Below are 19,555 nucleotides of genomic sequence, written 5' to 3'. Positions count from 1 at the left end.
TAGACTAATCAGATTGGCAATGTATGCATACAAAAATATTGGAGAACCGTCACTGCAAAGTTCATGCGCCCACCCCTTACAGTCTAAATATTGCACCCATTTCTCTTTTGATTGTGAGTTAGTGTACGAATCACAACATATAATGCAGAAACATTCTTCATTTTCTTCATCGCTTTCTTTTGAAAAAATTGTCCTTTTGACTTTGTTTTTTTTTCCTTTTTTATTAGCTTTTAAGTTTTTCAGTTGCTCTTGCTGTAATAATGCTTGCTTTTCAGGCGAGCCCGTCAAAATAGCAGTATGTTTTAGTTTCCTGTTTTGTGCAGTATTTTTTCTGGGTTGAGCTTTAGGTATAGGACGAATATCTTTAGGACTAAATAAGTCCTGTAACTAAAGCGGGAGAAGTTGAAGGTTGTGGATCTTGGTCTGGTTCCTTGTTGATAATTTGTGGTGACGTACTTGGCGGTGTTCGTATATTTTGTGTGGCTGCTTGTGACTGAAGCTCCATATTTTCTTGCGGCTCAGGTCTATCTGTAATGGATTATTGCAGAAAATCTTCATCAGTTAAAACGTCCCTATTAAACGGAAAATGCCAGTTACACGAAAACCGGACTGTATATTTTTTGGAGTTACAGCTAACGGCAAAGCATTTCCAACAATTGATGGAATGTTGCAAATTGTCATTGTAACTCCTGGATGAGTTTTTATCCAGCCATCCATCTGACTGCTAATAATTTCTTTTTAATTGCCCAAACACCGATCTGTCTAAAGGTTGCAATCGATAAGAGTAATGCGGAGGCAAAGTCAAGAGAACAATGCCATTTTCCTTGCAATAATCTATTACCTCAACCGACAAATGGGAATCGTGATTGTCCAGTATTAATAATACTGGTTGTCCAGTATTATTAATACTGGACTTTCCTTGGAGCATTTAATATTCTTATGAAAATGTTTCACATAAACTAAGAATTTCACTTTTGTCATCCATCCAGAAGGATTGCTCGTTTCTATACATCCTGATGTTCCACAGGAAACAAAATGTTCTCGATAATTTTTCCCGGGAAAAATAAACAATGGCGGCACTGAGTTTGCACTGGCATTCACTGCCAGACACATTGTCACCAATGTTCCTCGTTCCCCCGAAGTGACCGCCCCCACTTGCTTCACACCTTTTGATGCTATTATTTATGCACGTTTTTGAACTGTAGTTACCGCGGTTTCATCTAAGTTGTAAATATCGTTTGCTCCAGGATTGTACCTATATAATACATTGGAGAGTTTGTCAAATAACAAATTTACATTGTGCCATTGAACATAAGAAGCTAATTAATTTTCTTGTAGATTAGAGAAGATCTTCCGATTTTTTAAATATCCTGTGGGCATGGTATTAGCATCTGAAAAAAAACAAATTTTAACGAGGCATGTGCTATACACGTGTTCATAGAAAAAAATTTACGATTTTACTACACTCACTAGCAAGCCCAATTTTCTGGATCTTTTTTCCGTATCTCTGAAGCGTCATAAAATTAATCCCGTATTCATCCTCTACTGGTCTAAGAGGTCTTTCATTTTCTATCAATTTCTTTGATGCAGCAATAATGATTTCCTGTGGCTTTTCACCACACTTAGTTTTTTTCTTGTAGGTTCTCATTTTGATCTATTAAAAATTTACAATTTTATTTAAAGCAAAATCTAGGTTACTAATAAACCTACACACAAATTTCTTGAGATGGGGAAGTTTGTTACAGTAACAACTTGTATCTTGAAAGTAGTAACAACCTGTCCCAGGACGCCATTTTAAAAAAAAATCTAGTTACTCATCAATCCCAAATATTTAATCTTGTACGTATAGACAATAATAAAGCTAACAGTCAACAAAACATGCTGTGGAAACAATAAGTTACCTTACCTTGTAAAAATAGAACTAGCAAAAATTTACACAATGTCGAAAAAATTACTGAGTGCTACTAAAACACAAAAATGGTCGGTCTACGTCAGAGCCTTAAACCACACTAACCAAAGTACGTTAAGATGTAGTGAGGTATGCACCGCATTGGCTACGTCGAGTTAAAGGTGCTGCCATCTCGTTAAGTTGATTAAAATTAAATGTAACAACCTGCCCCGTGTAACAACTAACCCCGGTCTCCCCTATTGACTGCTCTATTTTGAACAGGTCTTTTTTCAAAGCCGTTTGTTATAAACCAGTCATGCTGCAATGATTTGGCTTATCTGAATAAAGTTGTTAGATTAATAAATAAAACTGTGTTTTTTGCACTTTTTTATTGAATGGTTTACATGGTTTTTAAATATCATTAATAGGCTGATTATATTTCTACCTACGAAAATACTGTTTGAAAACATGTATGCATTAAAAATTTTAGGTTCAACTATTGTATCACGATCCCAGCCTTGGCCGCCCTGTAAACTTTGTATTAAAGAGATTGGAGATTTTAAAGGAGGAAGTTTCGGGATTAGTTCGACCTTCCGATATTGACAGATTTTTGTCAAATTTTTGCAATTGGCAACGAACAAAAAATCCAACAGGAGATAATCAACCTCTTCATTGGGACCATGCACTGATTTTAACAGGATTAGATTTATACGTCCGTGGAAAACATGGCAAAATATCTAATCAAGTTGTAGGTAAGCAGTTAGTAGAATTTAGTAGAAGTGCCTTGGATTTTATATACAATCTATTTAATTTATTAATGCAGTCCAAACTTGTTTTTTTTATTTTTTATATGGTATATCTTATACAGTTGATCTGAATCTCTTTTACTGGTAACCTTATCAAGGATAGAACTTAAAATTGGTTATATTTATGTCCTCTTTAGTATAATAAAAGATCATCATGGTGAAGTTAATAAAAACAATTATAGCATACATATACAAATATATCGTCAAAAAATTCAAGACTTTAAATTGTCAATAATAAAATAAATCAATTAATTATTAAAATTGTTTTAAGAAGTATACATTATCCTGTCATTTTCGACCGCATCATCGTGATTCGCTAACCTTTATTCCTCTTCGGTTTTTCTGAATACATTTCTCCATAAGTTTCTTTCTGGAGTTCTATCAATATTAAATCACTTCAAACCACATGTTAGTTTTGGTAAAAGTTCACTTTAATATGATGAGAAAATATATAAACAAAATACCAAAACTCAAAACTAAAATTAATATAGAAAAACTGTGTGTTAAGTCGAAGAAAAAACTATATCACGGTAGGCTAGGACAAAAATGGAATAACAGAAAATCACGTAGGAAGAATATATCGAAATTGGTTGGAAAAAAATTTAAATCAACATAAAACAGCGGCAAAAGAGGCTCTTGGAATATAAGCAAAAAATGTACACCTTATTTTTCAGAGGAGATGAAAGTAAAATGCTAAAAAGTCAAAAAAAAAATGCTTACCTGAAACATAAAACTTAAAGAACACAGGAGTCTTAAGAACAATATATAAGAGTTCGCAACGAGACCCATCCACTTATCTAGTGAATAACAAAGACATGAAATGCTCCACCTATCCATTTGGACATTGCAGTGGCTGTGCAGTGCTAGGACTGTAAACAAAAATCCCAACATCCCAACATTCCAAAATTTGTCCTTGACTTCTGGGTGGCACTTTCCCTCTGTGGACGTGGACTATAATTTCAGTGATTTTTTAGATAAGCTATTCTGTATTTTCAATAAGGCATTTCTTTAATTACAATTAAGTCAAAAGATCACAAACCCTGGACTACCAAAGGTATCCGCATATCAGCCAAGAATATGCGTTCACTACTGAATATATCTCTGAATGCGATCTATGAATATGTCTTTGTCACTGAATATATCTCCAAGTACAGAGGAACCTATCTAAAACTTATCAAAACAGCTAAAAAACGTACTATGAGAATCGTCTGGGAAGCTCTAAAAATGTTGCAAGGGAAACTTGGTCAGCTCAAACATTTTCTCTTCCAAACCCTGAAAATCTAAATGAATACTTCGTTATTGTAAGTAAAAATATAACATCAGCTATTTTGCCACAAGATCATATTTCCTATCTCCCCAATTCAAAAAAGGTCACAAATTCATTCTTTATAACACCAGTTGACAAATCTGAACTGATCCAAACAATCAGTAGTATCAAAAGCAAATCTTCCTGTAGTACTGATAGACTATCCATAAAAATTTTCTTAAATCTCACAAATAATGTGTTGGAAGTCCTGATCTCACTAATGAACGATTCCTTTGAAAAAGCTATATTTCCAGAGTGCCTAAAGACAGCCATTATTATTCCTTTTCATAAGGGTGGTGAAAAATCTAATGTCTGCAACTATAGACCTATTGCCTTATTATCGGTCCTATCCAAAATTATTGAGAGACTTATAAAAGCCCGACTTATGTCCTTTCTCGTTGAAAACAACATTTTATCACAAAGTCAGTTCGGCTTTTTATCTAATAAATGTACCAGTAATGCTATGTTTTCTGTACTACATGAGGTCTATCAAGCACTAAACGATGATCTTTATACTGCCACTTTTATTTGTGACTATTCCAATTTGAGGTATTTCTTTGAATTGGTTCCAATCTTACTTAAGAAATAGAAAACAACTAGTTAGAGCAAATGATACTAACTCAAGTCACAAAAGCGTTGTACGTGGAGTACGACAACGTTCAGTACTGGGTCCTCTACATTTCCTTATCTATATAAATGACATCACTAACTTAACAATCGATGGAAAAATTTTTCTTTTTGCTGATGATACCAGTATTACCTGAAGGAACTCTAATATTGCAACTGTTCATGCAATTATAACTTCTGATCTACTCAAAATAAAAACCTGGTCCAACTTTAATTTACTCTCTTTTAACGTGTATAAGACAGTAGCATTATCCTATAAAGAAGCTCTTCAACCCTTGCTTCTTAATAGCAGCCAGATCAGTATCGTTGATTCTGTAAAATTTCTTTCTTAAAATGATGTGTTCAAAACACATCATCCATCCTAACGATTAACAACCCACAAGAAACAGAAGAAAATCTTCTAGAGCTGGAAAACATCTTTAAAGAAGTATTATTAAATAGCACTACAGAAGAAGAGCTAGAAAATCACATGAAAAGTTTCAGAGATATCAACCAGGAAATAAAAGACACGATGAAAAGAAATGAGAAGAAGATGAAAAGGCATGAAATAAAAAAACAAAGCTAAAAAAAGAACCAGAAAATCAAGAAACCAGGAAGACAAGAACAGGGCCAACCGACTAAACAGAAAGGTCAAAAAGGCTCTAACAGAACACAGAAGACAAAAGTGGGACGACCATGTAAAAGAAATGGAGGAGCAGTACAGTAAAAAATGGCTACGGCCACCAAAAATATTAATAAAATATTAACAAATGGCGCAAGCCACAAAAAATACTAATAAAACCCAAAAGACGGGCAAGAGGGGCCCACATCATCGAGCGCTGAGTCACCGAACAGAGCGGGGACTTAAGTCCCGAGCAAGCAATACAGATCAAAGATTAGTCTTTGTACGAATTATTGTACCCAGGACTACCACATAAAAAGCATGCATTTTGCTAATTTTTTAGCCTCTATATAGCTCATCAGCGAGCTATCGGGTAGTGGAAGATGGTCTGGAGCGTTGGAGCGGGGTGGAGTGATTCCTGATTACACGAATTACTCCTCCTCGCCCCAATAAATTGTAGCACCCGAATGTCATTCAGGATTGTGCAAGTTTCACGTCTACATTAAGTACTATGGCTTACATACACTAGTAAGGTAGATGAAAAAAGAGCAAAGAAAACGGTTCTCGAAAAAATGGAACATGACTTTTATGGATTACAGAAAGAAATGTGGAAATTCATAAGCGTCAAAGAACAAAAATGAAGGAGTTGCAAAAAATTAAGCACATCACCAAAGTAGAAAGGTCGCCATATCTCAGGCAAATATACCGAACAACATAAACTGAACATACTCTTGAAAGTGCGCTAATAACCCACCTACTGTTTGGTTTTGCGGTTATTAGCGCAAGTACGTCAAAGTTCACTGAAGATGAACTGATAATTCCACAAAATGTTCGTTCTAAAAAAAGAATAAACTATTGCAACGTGTTTAATAAAACGAGCGGTTCTAATTTATGTAAATCTATTAATTTTTAAACTTACGGTACGATAATATCTTATCAACTAACTCACTCAATAAGAAACCTGCATTTATATTCGAATACATCATTTACTAGAATAATTTGGAATAGTCCACCTCTATTCTCGCTTGTATGAACGCCTCGATCTGTAAGCCGGTCGATACATCTTAAAGTCTTAAAATCTTCCGTAAGTTTTATAAAAACAAACTTAAACCCTGGATAAATCGAAAAGCAATAAAACAAATTAATCACAAACGACATCTTTGTCGAAATTTTGAAGTAAATATTATTGAAAGTGGTAACATTAAAAAAGTCTACAAATACATACGTTCCTCCTTGATGTCTAAAGTTTCCATTCCTCTACTTCAGAAACCCAACCAGACTTTTTGCTCCTCTAACAAAGAATCTTCCGAAACTCTATCTTTAGCATTTTCACAGGTTTTTACTAAAGAATCGAATGATTCCTATCTATCTACCTGCTATTAACTGTAATCGTGTCGGCGCATCCTTACAGCAAGTTGAATTCACAGTGGATCATGTCAAACAAAACTTAATTAAACTTCGCACAGCTGCTTCACCTGGTTTATATGGTTTAACACCAAAACTGTTAAAAAGATGCCTTGCAATACCCTTAACATTAATTATGCAAACTTCTTTCATCCAGAACTCCTTACCCGCTAGTTGGAAATTAGCATCCATCACCCCTATTTTTAAAAAAAGCAACAAACTCGACCCCAACAAATATCGTCCGATTAGCTTGCTGCCAGTAGTTGGCAACGTCATGGAAGCCATCATCTCCGAGGAGATGACCAAATTCCTTCTCCAGAAACATGTTATTCCAACACAACAACATGGATTTGTCTCTGATCGCTCTACTCTAACCAATCTCCTACATTGTATTAACGACTGGATGTCATCCCTTAACAGTTCGCAGCCGGTCGACGTTGTTTATCTAGATTTCTCTAAAGCCTTTGACCATGTACCTGTGTATGGTACCTGCGCATGGTCTGCACTTATGTAGAAGTGCAGACTTCTACATAAGCTAGAATATTTCGGAGTTCACGGTACTTTACTTCATTGAATAGATGATTTCCTGACAGATCGACATTATAAAGTTAGAGTTGGCAGAAATCTTTCTCACAGGACAGGTTAATAGAAAGTGGAGTGCCTCAGGGTTCTATCCTTGGACCTCTGCTTTTTACGGTTTATACCAGCAATGTTCCTTATTATGTTTTAACTAAAATATCGCTCTACGCTGATGACACAAAAATATATGCCAATCCAATCGCAAACCAGCTAACCTTCCAAATGGACTTGGACTCTATTTTAACTTGTTGTTCCTAGTGGTAACTACCCTTAAATGCGGAAAAATGTGTAGTGCTTCGAATTGATAAAAAGAACCCACTTGTGCCGTACTTTGTTAACAAACAGCCATTAGATTGTGAGTTCTCGTATAACGACCTTGGTGTTATCGTAAACAGCAGCATAACTTGGTCCGACCATATTACCTCTGTTTGTAAACGTGCAAACTCCAGACTGTATTTTATTCGGAGGTGTTTTTCGAGAGTTTCAATGCAATCATTCTGTAAACTTTACACTCTTTACGTAAGACCCATACTTAAATACGCTGAACCAACGTGGTATCCTGATTTGGTTAGAGACAAGACTTTGTTCGAAAACGTTCAAAGAAAAGCCACTTGAAGTCCTTTGGGACCGAGAAGACCTTCTTGTGAACTTCGCCGACAACGTGAAGACTTATTACAACATTTAAAATATTAAAATTCAATTTTGGAAATCTCGATGAACTGTTTACCATAAATCATGATGAACGCTTCAGAGGTCATCAGTTTAAACTTAAAAAAGAAAACTTTTCTACAAGATCAAGACAAAACTCTCTACCAAATAGAGTTTTAGAGTGCTGTAATAACCGTAATGATAACATTGTCTCTGCTCCCCCTACCAACTCGTTCAGAAACAGACTTGACCGTTTTATATTATAGTTAAAATATTGTTTTTCTTTTAAACCAAAAATTGTAATTTTGTTATTTTTTTTTTGTAATTTTGTAATTTACTAGTAGGTCACTAATGAAATTTTTTTGTTTTTGGGCATAATAGGGACTTGTCCCTCTGCCCTTCCTTCTTCTTCTTTAAGTGCCACCTCCGCGACAAAGGTTGGCAATCATCATGGCTATTCTGACCTTCGAGGCAGCTGCTTTTGAACAATTGCCTTGAGCTGCAACCAAACCACTCTCTCAGGTTCTTGAACCAGGAAACGCGTCTTCTTCCTACGCTTCTTCTACCCTCTACTTTTCATTGAATTATGAGTCTCTCATAAGATGTTGTATCTTTCGCCTCTCATCACATGTCCGAGATATTGCAATTTTCTTTCTTTTATTGTATTTTTCATTTCCCTCTCTCTGCCTATTCTGCTTAACACTTCTGTATTCGTGACTCTATCTACCCATGCAATCCTTAACAATCTTCTAAATGTCTACATTTCAAACGCGTTAAGTCGATTTATTGTATTCCGGTTTAATGTCCATGATTCCGCTCCATAGTAGAGTACACTGTGTACATAGCATTTAATTAGCCTTATTCTGAGGGCCAATATCAGATTTTTGAAGCATAAAATCTTTTTCACTTTCACGAAGTTGGCACGTGCTTTTTCAATTCTGACTCTTATTTCTGCAGTATAATCGTTATTTTCTGTGATTATCGTTCCCAAGTAAGTATATCTTTTTACTCTCTCAATCTACTGGCCGCCTACCGTTAATATTTCGTTTGTATTGTTGTTCTTGCTAATTTTCATGAATTTGGTTTTTTTATGTTAAGAGAGAGTCCGTATTCTCCACTACATCGTAATATTTTGTTCGCTGCCTCTGCTCTTACTTAGGTATAATAATAATAAGAAAGTAAAGTAAAGATTCTCAGAGAGATGCAATTTTGTAATTAAATATATACCTATTAAAACAGAAATTTTCACTTCGATGTAAAAGTTTTTATATTTAACTCAATTATCCAAAATACATCACTATATTTTATTTACATATTTTAGGTTTAGCACCTGTAGCTGGAATGTGTACGGCAACTAGCAGTTGTACTGTAAACGAAGGTAGACACTTTGAAAGTGTCTATGTAGTAGCTCATGAAATAGGACATAAGTAAGTTCAATTTGCTACTAAATTTATTTCCAATAAAATCTTAATGTGTACAAATTTATGTATTGCAGTTTGGGGATGCGGCACGACGGTCCCTTGGCAGAAAATGACTGTGATCCTAGCACTTATATAATGTCTCCCACATTGGGTAGTGGAAAAATCACTTGGTCGACGTGTAGTAAGAGATATCTACAAAAGTTTTTAGAGTAAGTAATCTTGATTGGTTATAATACTGTTCATCATTCAATCTTCGCTTATCCACTGCTGGACATAGATCTCCCTCATAATTTTCCATCTATTTCGATATTGTGCCTCTTGCATCCAATTCCTATGACAACGTCTTAGATCGTCAGTCCAACGTGTTGGTGGACGACCTCTGCTTCGGTAGGCATCATCTCTTGGTCTCCATTCAAGTATCCGCCTTGTCCATCTATTATCTGTCATTCGAGCCACGTGACCTGCCCAGTTCCATTTTAGTGTTGCTACTCTCTCTACTGCATCAGCCACTCCTGTTCTTTGTCGTAGCTGGCGATTTGGGATCTTGTCTCGTAGTGAAACGCCCAACATAGCACGCTCCATCGCCCTTTGACACACACGGATCTTTTGAACTGTTCTCCTTGTCATGGTCAACGTTTCCGCACCGTAAGTTAACACTGGCAAAACACACTGATTAAACGTTTTTCTTTTAAGGCATATTGGTATATCAGACGATTTGAAAATATGGTTCAGCTTGCCGAAGGCTGCCCAAGTCAGTCTTATACGACGGAGAAGCTCAACGGTTTGGTTATCTTTTCCTATGCGAATCTCATGACCTAGGTATTTATAGGCCATTACCTGGTCTATGGATCTTGCTCCTACGCATATATCTTCGCTGACTACAAGATTTGTCATCATCTGGGTTTTAGATATATTTATTTTCAATCCCCCTTCTAGCGAGGAAAGGTAGAGCTGATTTAAAAGTTCTTTGGCCTCATCTATCCTATCAGCTATTAGTACAATATCATCTGCAAACCTTAGATGGCTAAGCTTTTCTCCGTTTATGTTTATGCCCTTGTCGGTCAGTTTTGCCCTTTTACATATATATTCCAAAAGCGTAGTGAACAGTTTCGGCGATATGGTGTCCCCCTGGCGTACTCCACGTTGTATCGGGAATTTCTGGGTTTGACGATCACCCACTCTAACACTGGCTGTTGCGTTTTGGTATATGTGTTTAATTATATTTATATACCGATAGTCAATTCGGCATTCTGTCAAGGCTTCCAACATTTTTTGTTGATTTACGGTGTCGAATGCCTTTTCATAGTCGACAAATATTAAAGCTAGTGGTTTATTATATTCAGTGCATATAAGTATACTGTTATATACTTTTTAATAAATTTTAGCACGCCACAATCAAGATGCCTCTTAGATCACAGTAGTTCAGCTGGAAAATTGGACCACAGTGCAGAAGGTGCACTTCCGGGAGAAAGATTTGATGCCAATCAACAATGTAAGCTACTATCAAAATGTATTTAGGAAAGTTTAGATAATAAAATATGTTTTAGGTATGCTAAAGTACGGAAAAGGTAGCAAACACTCCGCTCAACAACCTTTAAACGACGTATGTAGAGATTTACACTGTGAAAGAGAAAGGTACACGTGGACATCACATCCTGCTCTGGAAGGCACAGTCTGTGGAAATAATATGGTATGTTTAATGAATGATAGAATTATTGCTAAATATTGTGTTTATATAGGATTAAACCATAATTAATTTTAATGAGAATTACATTTTACATTTGTTTTTATGTTTCGATTTCCAATTGTTTATGTTATATGTTCGTAAATAGCCAATAAAGGTACGTTTTTACTGGGGCGTATGTTGCGATTATCATTGAGCGATCATCGCTGAGCAATGATCGCTAAGCGATGATCGCAAGCGATGAGAGTGCTTTTACTGAAGCGATGATTTGTTTAGTGAGTTGTCCGTTGTCTAGCGATTAAGTGGTTTTGTTTCAGCGATAAGCGTATGAAAAAGAAAACAATTAATGTTAAAATACCTGCTAACAGAAAGAAAGGAGGACGAAGAAATGTTAAGTGTTCCAAGATTAGAAAAACATGCAATATTTAAAAGAAGACAAGAAGAAGGATGCTTCAAAATTTTGATAAAACCATTTATTAGGAGATGTTGTTAAGTTTCCACAGTTCTTCCGTTTGAATGAACTTCAGTTTGATTTTGTGTCAAGTTTAGTAAAAAAGGATATGAAAAAGTCGTCTACAAACTGTATTCCATATCCAGGGTCTCCAGAAGGCATCTCTCCAATAAAAAACTCTCAAAATCACATACATAAGCCACTATAGTCGCTCAGCGTTTGCGACTGAGTCTGCTCTCGGACCAGTCGCCAACAATCGGTACACAAGCGGTACTCCGCGATCATCGCTGAGCGATAATCGCAACTCGAGGCAACAGACGCTCTAGTAAAAACGTACCTTAAGAATGAAATTACCTTCACCTATAAGAAGTATTTACATTTTTCAAGTACAGAGTGAACAATTTTCTTACTTCAACAATTAAATTTTATTATTTACCCAACACAATGACACTTACAACAGCTTCCTTCATTTTAATTTATAATATTTTCTCAATTTATTATTATTTTATTTTAAACTTTAAACAAATAAATAAATATAAAATATAATAATAAATATAAAAAAAAAACAAATAAATATTATTTTAGTGGTGTAGAGGGGGAAAATGTGTCGCCAAAGGATTGGTATTATCGGCGGCTTATACTGCGCAATCTAGTTCAGCGCGATTAGGACAAATAAACGGAGGATGGAGCAAATGGAAATACTCCAGCGATTGTGCTTCTGGTTGCCTATTCGGGGAAGAAGGCAGGCTGAAATCTGGAAGCACTGGTATCATGTTATCAGAAAGAATATGTAATAATCCAAGGTAATTTTTAATTTATCATGAAGTAAAAAATTTACAGTTTCGTGCCTTAACCTTTCAGTAGACGCAGTTTAATTTTGTGTATGAGTAGTTGCACACAGTCTACTACACCGGTCATAAAAATAGTCCTCTGGATGCATTTTGTTTAAATTTCAATAAGATAATCTATTGTTTGTAATTTTTTAACATTATTTATTATTATTGACATATTTTGTTACAGGATCAACGTCCTGTATGTTCAAGAGACCTAAAAGGGCACGAATTTCATCTATGTTTGTTGGGTATATATCTCGATCGTGACTGAACTTCTGCTTTTCTGCTTCTATTTTTGTATTGGCCCCATCAATAATTATTATTTGCAAAATATCAGTATCAAATAAATTGTTTCAGATATCTAAAATATCGGTTTTCTGTCTGACACATTGTTTTGAACCCAGAATCTGCAGAACAATATTTTCACTTCGAGTTCTGACGTTCTTAGGGGCAATATGCTTAGCGCATTTTGTTTTATTATCTTTGCCCAAAAAATATGGACCAATGGCAAAATCTGTCTTCTCATCTAATTCTTCATTTTCCTGTTCCGTATCGCATAATATCTGAAAAATAAAGTTTTATTATAAAACAATTACTTACACAAAATTCTATTACTTCTCTAGACACACATGGTCCACTGCACCTGTTTTACTAATTACAAACTTACAGTTCAAGCATCAGCACTGACACTGTATCACTGCAATACAGTGGATAAGGATAAATGTACCCATCAAAAGAAGTTACAGAGTCGGAGAAACTTGAAAGCTTCCGATTGGCTTTAGAATTAACCGTCATTGACCCCCACCGGTCGCCTGGATAAGCTCTGTCTACTGAAAAGTTAATGTATGAAGTTATTTATATACAGTAGATCCACTGGGTCTTTGTCATCATTCGTATTATAGGAAATAAACCAAAACATGTGAGCCAAACTTACGTCGGTTATAAGAATTAGAAAATTGCTAATTATTACTGTTTTTATACTTCTCTTGATTGATCTATTTTTTTGTATTAGGCCTGAAGGAGCTGGCGCAGAATGCGAAGGTCCATCAATACGTCATTCAACTTGTATAGCCGAGCAATGTGCAAATGTTCCAAGATTAACAATAAGAGAATTCGCTGACCAGATTTGTACCAGAGCCAAAGAAGTTGACAACGATTTAACTGGTTCGGGAATGCAGAAAATTAGTTCTGATGGTAAGAAAATAACCAGAGTCAATATTAATTTGTAATAAAATAAGAAATAGATCCATGTTCGTTTATCTTATTTCTTCTTGTAAAATTTCTACAGCTGAAGAAGCCTGTTTGGTATGGTGCCAAAAACGAAATGGAAGTACAAGGAGCCGAGGTTGGACGTTTCCCGATGGGACAACTTGTCAAATAAGAAGAAATCGTTATGGAAAAAGTAGTTACTGTATTAAAGGTAAGTCAAGACTACAACATTCATGTTTATCCAACGATATAATATACTAATGATGGAACCTTTTTTTTTTTAATTGCCGTATTGCCAGATTCCACTAAGAGCCTAAGAAGGTATCCATTGAATTCTGACAGGCAACCGTGGGGGAAATCTTTTTTGGACATGTACGTTACGGAACAAGACACCCTGGCATCTTTCGGCCGACATAAAGTTCCTCGAGAATTTAAAAGATTTAAGCAGTGTTACAGTTCGTTCGTGATCATTGAATCGACCAGTCGATTTATCGAGTGCGAAGTAATTAACAACAGTGTTTAATTGTGAATTATTTTGTTAAAATTTCTAGTGTAGTAGTTCTTATAAGAAACTTAATTATCAGTGAGTGTATAATATGAGTGCCAACCAGGGGGGTGGTGAAACCCCCCAAATTGGAACTCAACCCTCATCCAAAGGTGACATAGATGTCCCAAATATTTGGGATATGGACGTAGAATCAAATCGTAATGTATTAGATAAAACAACAATAGAAAATATCAATAATCCAAATGTAAGTACAATAATTAATAATTCTAACGTAAAACATACGGAGACAACAACAGATATAAACGAAAAACCAGTACGTATTCCAAGTTTTTATAATAATGTAGATATCGCTCCTTTTTACGTGTATGTTGAAAATAGTCTAGATAAATTTGATGGTAAATTAAACGCAATTAGGATAGGAGATATTTTGTTCAAAGAACATCCAGAATTGGATTCCAAAATTAATTGCATAGATTCGATAGGGCGTAATAGGTTGAGAATTAAATTAAAAGACTATAAATCGGCAAATAATTTATTAAAATCGGTTAATTTAAAGAAATATAATTTGTTGGCATATATTCCTAAATTTATTACACATAAATTTGGCATAATACGAAATATAGATTATGAGTTTGATGAAGGGTATGTTAAAGGGAAAATAAATCCAGTTGATATGCATTGCAAATTTAGTGTTGAGGCAGTTAAACGAATGAATCGCAAAGTAATTAAACCGGACGGTACTAAAGAATACAAGCCTACAAAAACCTTTTTTGTTACTTTTAAAGCATCTAAGTTACCACAATATATATGCATTAATCATGTAAGAATCCCGGTAGAACCCTACGAGCAAAAGGTCCTACTATGCTTTCATTGTTATAGATACGGTCATTTAATAAAACAATGTAAAAGTAACGTTCGTTGTTTAAAGTGTAAAGAGGGACACGAGACAAAAGACTGTAAAAAAAATTTGGTAGAAAAATCATGTTTCTATTGTAGTGGAAAACATTACACAAATGAAATAAAAGAGTGTCCAGAATTCAATAGACAAAAAGCAATTAAAAAATTAATGACTGAGCAAAATTTATCTTATGCCGAAGCTAACAAAAAAACCCCTAAATTTACTTATGCACAAGTGGTTAATAAATATCCGGGACCGACCGAAATCTTAAACAATAATTATTTAGCCGACAGTAATCACAATTTAAACAGTAATTCTAATGCTTTTCAGTCACAATCTAATATATTTCCTTCTTCCCAAATGCAGCCAAGCGGGCAAAAGTCGAGTTCGGTAAACTCCCAGCATTCTGCGGTTTCTCACAAAAGACCTAGGGTGGTGAGGTCTCAAGAACATGATAATACACTGAATCTACATAAAAAAAATTTATCACCAATTCATTTACCGAGTTCATCGACAGCCGTTTTCGAAAAACAAAATTACACTTCAAACTTAACATTGAATCAGCCTCATCAAGAGACTTGTGTCACTGTTACGGAGAATGCTTTAGTAGGTTTAATTTTATCCATTATAGGAATCTTAAAACAACAAAATAAATTTGAAATTCAAGAATCAACTTTACTTAGTATTATTCAAGATAAATTTAATGCAATATCTGATGAAGAGTTGTTTTAAGATTTGCCAGTGGAATTGTAGATCAGCTACATCTAATAAAGAAAATCTTCAAAATATATTAATAAGTGAAGATATAGATATTGCTATGCTTTCAGAGACGTGGTTTAAGCCATCAAAATATGTAAATTTTGCAGGTTATAACGTTATTAGGGAAGACCGCCCTGACGGATACGGCGGGGTGGCTTTTCTGGTAAAGTTAAAGTTAAAATATAATGAGATTATTGTAAGACACTCCAATAAACTGCAAGCAAACTGTATCCAACTACTATCAACCAACAAAATCAGTATATTTTTTGTAAACATTTATGTTACTCCAAGAAGTTCCATAGGGACGGATGAGTGGGGCGAGTTCTTGGAATCTCTCCCGAAACCATGTGTAATCGGGGGCGATTTCAATGCTCATCACACTGCTTGGGGATGTTTAACAACCAATTCTCAGGGTAACAGGTTACAAGATGCAATAGATAATACGGATTTGGTACTATTAAACGATGGCAGTCATACATTAGTGCCCACATTAAACAGTAACTCCTCAGCGATAGACTTAACACTCTGTTTATCAGGCATAGCACATCTTTTTGAGTGGCAAATTATGGACGATCCACATGGTTCTAACCATATTCCGATTTTAATTAAATTTAACTGTGAAATGAGCAGTAATGAAATGATGGTGTATAGTAGATGGATAACAAAAAAAGCCAATTGGAATAAATTTCAAAGCGAAATGGACGAACAATTTATAAATAATGATAATAATTCTAATTACAGCCAATTTATTAATGCAATTAATAATGCAGCTGTAAAATCAATACCACAGAGATATAAATATAAGCAAAATAAAAAAAATAAACACTGGTGGAATGATGAATGTCAGGCAAAAGTTAATAACAGAAAACATTTATTTATAATATACAAAAACAATCCAAACCTGCAAAATTTAATAAACTATAAAAGAGCTGATGCAATAGCAAAAAGAACGATAAAAATAACCAAATCGGAATCATGGAAAATATATTGTCAGTCCTTAAATAAAACCACGCCTATGAAACAAGTTTGGCAAAAAGTAAATAGTTATAAAAATAGAAGACAAAACAATACACATTACATAGAATCAAGTGCTGAATGGATAGAGGATTTTCAAAATAAATTATGTCCAAAAGTTTGCATTTCTAAACCATTACAACCTTGTGCATATGAGTCCTCTGGAAATTCAGATAATTATTTAACAGTGCCTTTCAGTCTGTATGAATTGAATAGAGCTATGAAAAAAAATTGTAATACATCCCCTGGAAAGGATCAAATTCAGTATAATATGATATTTAATCTATCTTATTCCGGCAGAAATGCGTTGTTGGATATATATATAATAATATATGGTTTAATAAAATACCAATTCCCAATGATTGGCTTGATTATATTATAGTCCCTTTATTAAAGCCTGGAAAAAAATCTAATAATTCAGATTCTTATCGACCTATAGCTATGGCATCTTGTTTATTAAAAACTTTTGAACGAATGATTAAAAATAGACTAGAACATTTTTTAGAATTCAATAAACTATTACCCGAAAACCAATTCGGATTTAGAAAAAATCGTTCAACGTTAGATAATGTGACTACTCTAGTTACTGACATACAAAGTGGATTCTCACACAATTTTTCAACAACATGCTTATTCATAGATATAAAAGGAGCGTACGATAATATTCAATTAGACATTTTAATGGACAAGATGCAAAAGCTAAAACTACCGGAACTACTTATTTTTAATATTTATAAATTGTATAATGAGAGAAATATTTATATTCGTACACTAGACAAGTTAATAGGTCCTCAAAAAGCTGCTGTTGGCCTTCCTCAGGGCAGCATATTAAGTCCTATTTTGTACATTATATACTCATTTGACTTGGATACTATATTCCATAGGAATATAAAAACATTACAATATGCTGATGATATATGTATATATACGGCAGAACAAAATATAGAAAAATGTCATCAAAATTTAGAGGTAGCTTCAGATTCATTAGAAAAGTGGGTAAAGAATAACGGATTTTCCATTTCAGAAAATAAGTCAGCAGCTGTTACATTTACTAGGAAGAGGTTTCATCATCCGTCTTCAATAACACTAAAAAATTACACACTCCCGTACCTAGCTTCAATTAAGTATCTAGGTATTACTCTAGATACAAAACTTAACTGGAAATCTCATATTCATTATATAACATCTAAAATTGAAAATGCTTTAAACATCATAAAAGTTTTCAGCCATAGTAAGTGGGGGGCAGACCCTAATATTTGTCTTCTATTTTATAAATCTTTTATTCAGTCAATAATCGATTATGGGTGCTTATTATATGGATCGGCCTCTGAATGTCATCTTAAAAAGATTGATCAAATCCAAAATAAATGTCTACGAATCTGTAATGGGTATCTGAAATCTACACCCATAGTTGTTATGGAGGCGGAAAGTTGCATACCTCCACTTCAGTTAAGGAGACAATTCTTAAGTAATAAAAACTTATTTAAGATATACGCAAAAAATGACAATCTTACACACACAATTCATCAGTTAACTATCGAGGTTTTAACAAATCGATATTGGAAATATAAAAAAACTCCTCTATTGATCGAAAGTTATTATAACTACCCAGAAATTAAGGACAATATATTAACTATTAACAACTTAACGTCTTTTAAACACTACGATATTCGCCCTGTATTCCATTTAATCGATGACTACCCTAGACTCCCAGAAAAATTACTAAATAAATATTTTCTTAATAAAATTCATCATAAATGGGAAAATCATGATTACATCTTTACTGACGGTTCTGTAATTAATGGAAATACCGGTTTGGCTCTTTATCATGTTAATAAAAAAATAAAGCGACTGTATAAACTGCCTAAGGGATCGTCAATATTCACTGCAGAGATAGTCGGAATTAAAAATGCACTAATCTATGCTCAATCCCTATCCGGCACTAATATAGTAATATTCTCTGACTGCAGAAGTGCATTAGAAAAGATAAAAAATATTAACATAACCGACCAGTATGACGATTTAATTAAAGATGTATATGAAGTACTTACAAAATTGAATAAAAATGAAAAGATAATTACATTATCTTGGGTAAAAAGTCATTGTGGGATAGAATATAATGAGATAGCAGATAGATTAGCAAAAAGGGCTACTACAGAAGGGGAGATGATTAACATGAAGCTACCTTTGAACGATCACGTAAGCCAAATGAAAATAGCCATGAAAACTAAATGGCAAGAAAAATACGAAAAATCCAACTCTGGGAAAAAGTTTAAATTGTTGCTTCCAAAATTAAACATAAAACCATGGTTTTTTAATGTACAAAATAGAAATTTTATAAAAACAATTTCACGAATCAGAAGTAACCATGCAATGTATCCGGAATATAAACACCGTTTAGGTATCCATAACGAAGATTATTGCGAATGCGGAAAACATGGTAGTTTAGAACATATTATATTAGAATGCCCTTCTATTCAACAAGAGATCTCTACACTACTTAGTAATCTATATAAATTAAAAATAGACACACCTTTTAACTTATCGAGCTTACTTGCAACTGAAGATATACGAGTATATGAGGTTATTTATGTACATACAGTTAAATGTAAATTTAAATTATAAGCACACTAACATAAATCCCACTCTTTTGTATCGGCAAATTAGCGGCAAAAAAAAAAAAAACAAATAATAAATCAAAAACCAAACAATATAGTTAAAAAAAAAATAGTTACATTATAAGGATAATCAATAATATAATATTGAGTATTATGTATAATAATATGTGTTGTTCATTAAATATAAGATAATATTAGATACGCATGAAGTGAAAATTAATACTTAACTGAAGCATTTTCCTTATAACTTTCACACATTTGTTCTGGCTAATTGGCTTAGTTCCAGTGCCATAAAACAAAA

General features: G+C 34.1%; 1 protein-coding gene across 2 annotated transcripts in view; it reads left to right on the top strand.

The window, feature by feature from the left end:
* The window catches only part of stl (ADAMTS metallopeptidase stall), a 251,760-nt gene that overhangs the window by 175,875 nt on the left and 56,330 nt on the right, over positions 1–19,555 (top strand). For both annotated transcript variants that reach the window (XM_072537889.1, XM_072537891.1), the window contains 8 exons: positions 2,379–2,640; positions 9,181–9,286; positions 9,355–9,489; positions 10,666–10,772; positions 10,828–10,970; positions 12,001–12,218; positions 13,261–13,442; positions 13,537–13,668. In XM_072537889.1, coding sequence (XP_072393990.1) covers positions 2,379–2,640; positions 9,181–9,286; positions 9,355–9,489; positions 10,666–10,772; positions 10,828–10,970; positions 12,001–12,218; positions 13,261–13,442; positions 13,537–13,668 — 1,285 coding nt within the window. The remainder of the gene's footprint in view (positions 1–2,378; positions 2,641–9,180; positions 9,287–9,354; positions 9,490–10,665; positions 10,773–10,827; positions 10,971–12,000; positions 12,219–13,260; positions 13,443–13,536; positions 13,669–19,555) is intronic.

Source organism: Diabrotica undecimpunctata, chromosome 7 (genome assembly GCF_040954645.1).
Source record: "Diabrotica undecimpunctata isolate CICGRU chromosome 7, icDiaUnde3, whole genome shotgun sequence".
In the NCBI taxonomy this organism is placed as follows: domain Eukaryota; kingdom Metazoa; phylum Arthropoda; class Insecta; order Coleoptera; family Chrysomelidae; genus Diabrotica; species Diabrotica undecimpunctata.
This window is presented reverse-complemented; position numbering and strand designations above follow the sequence as displayed.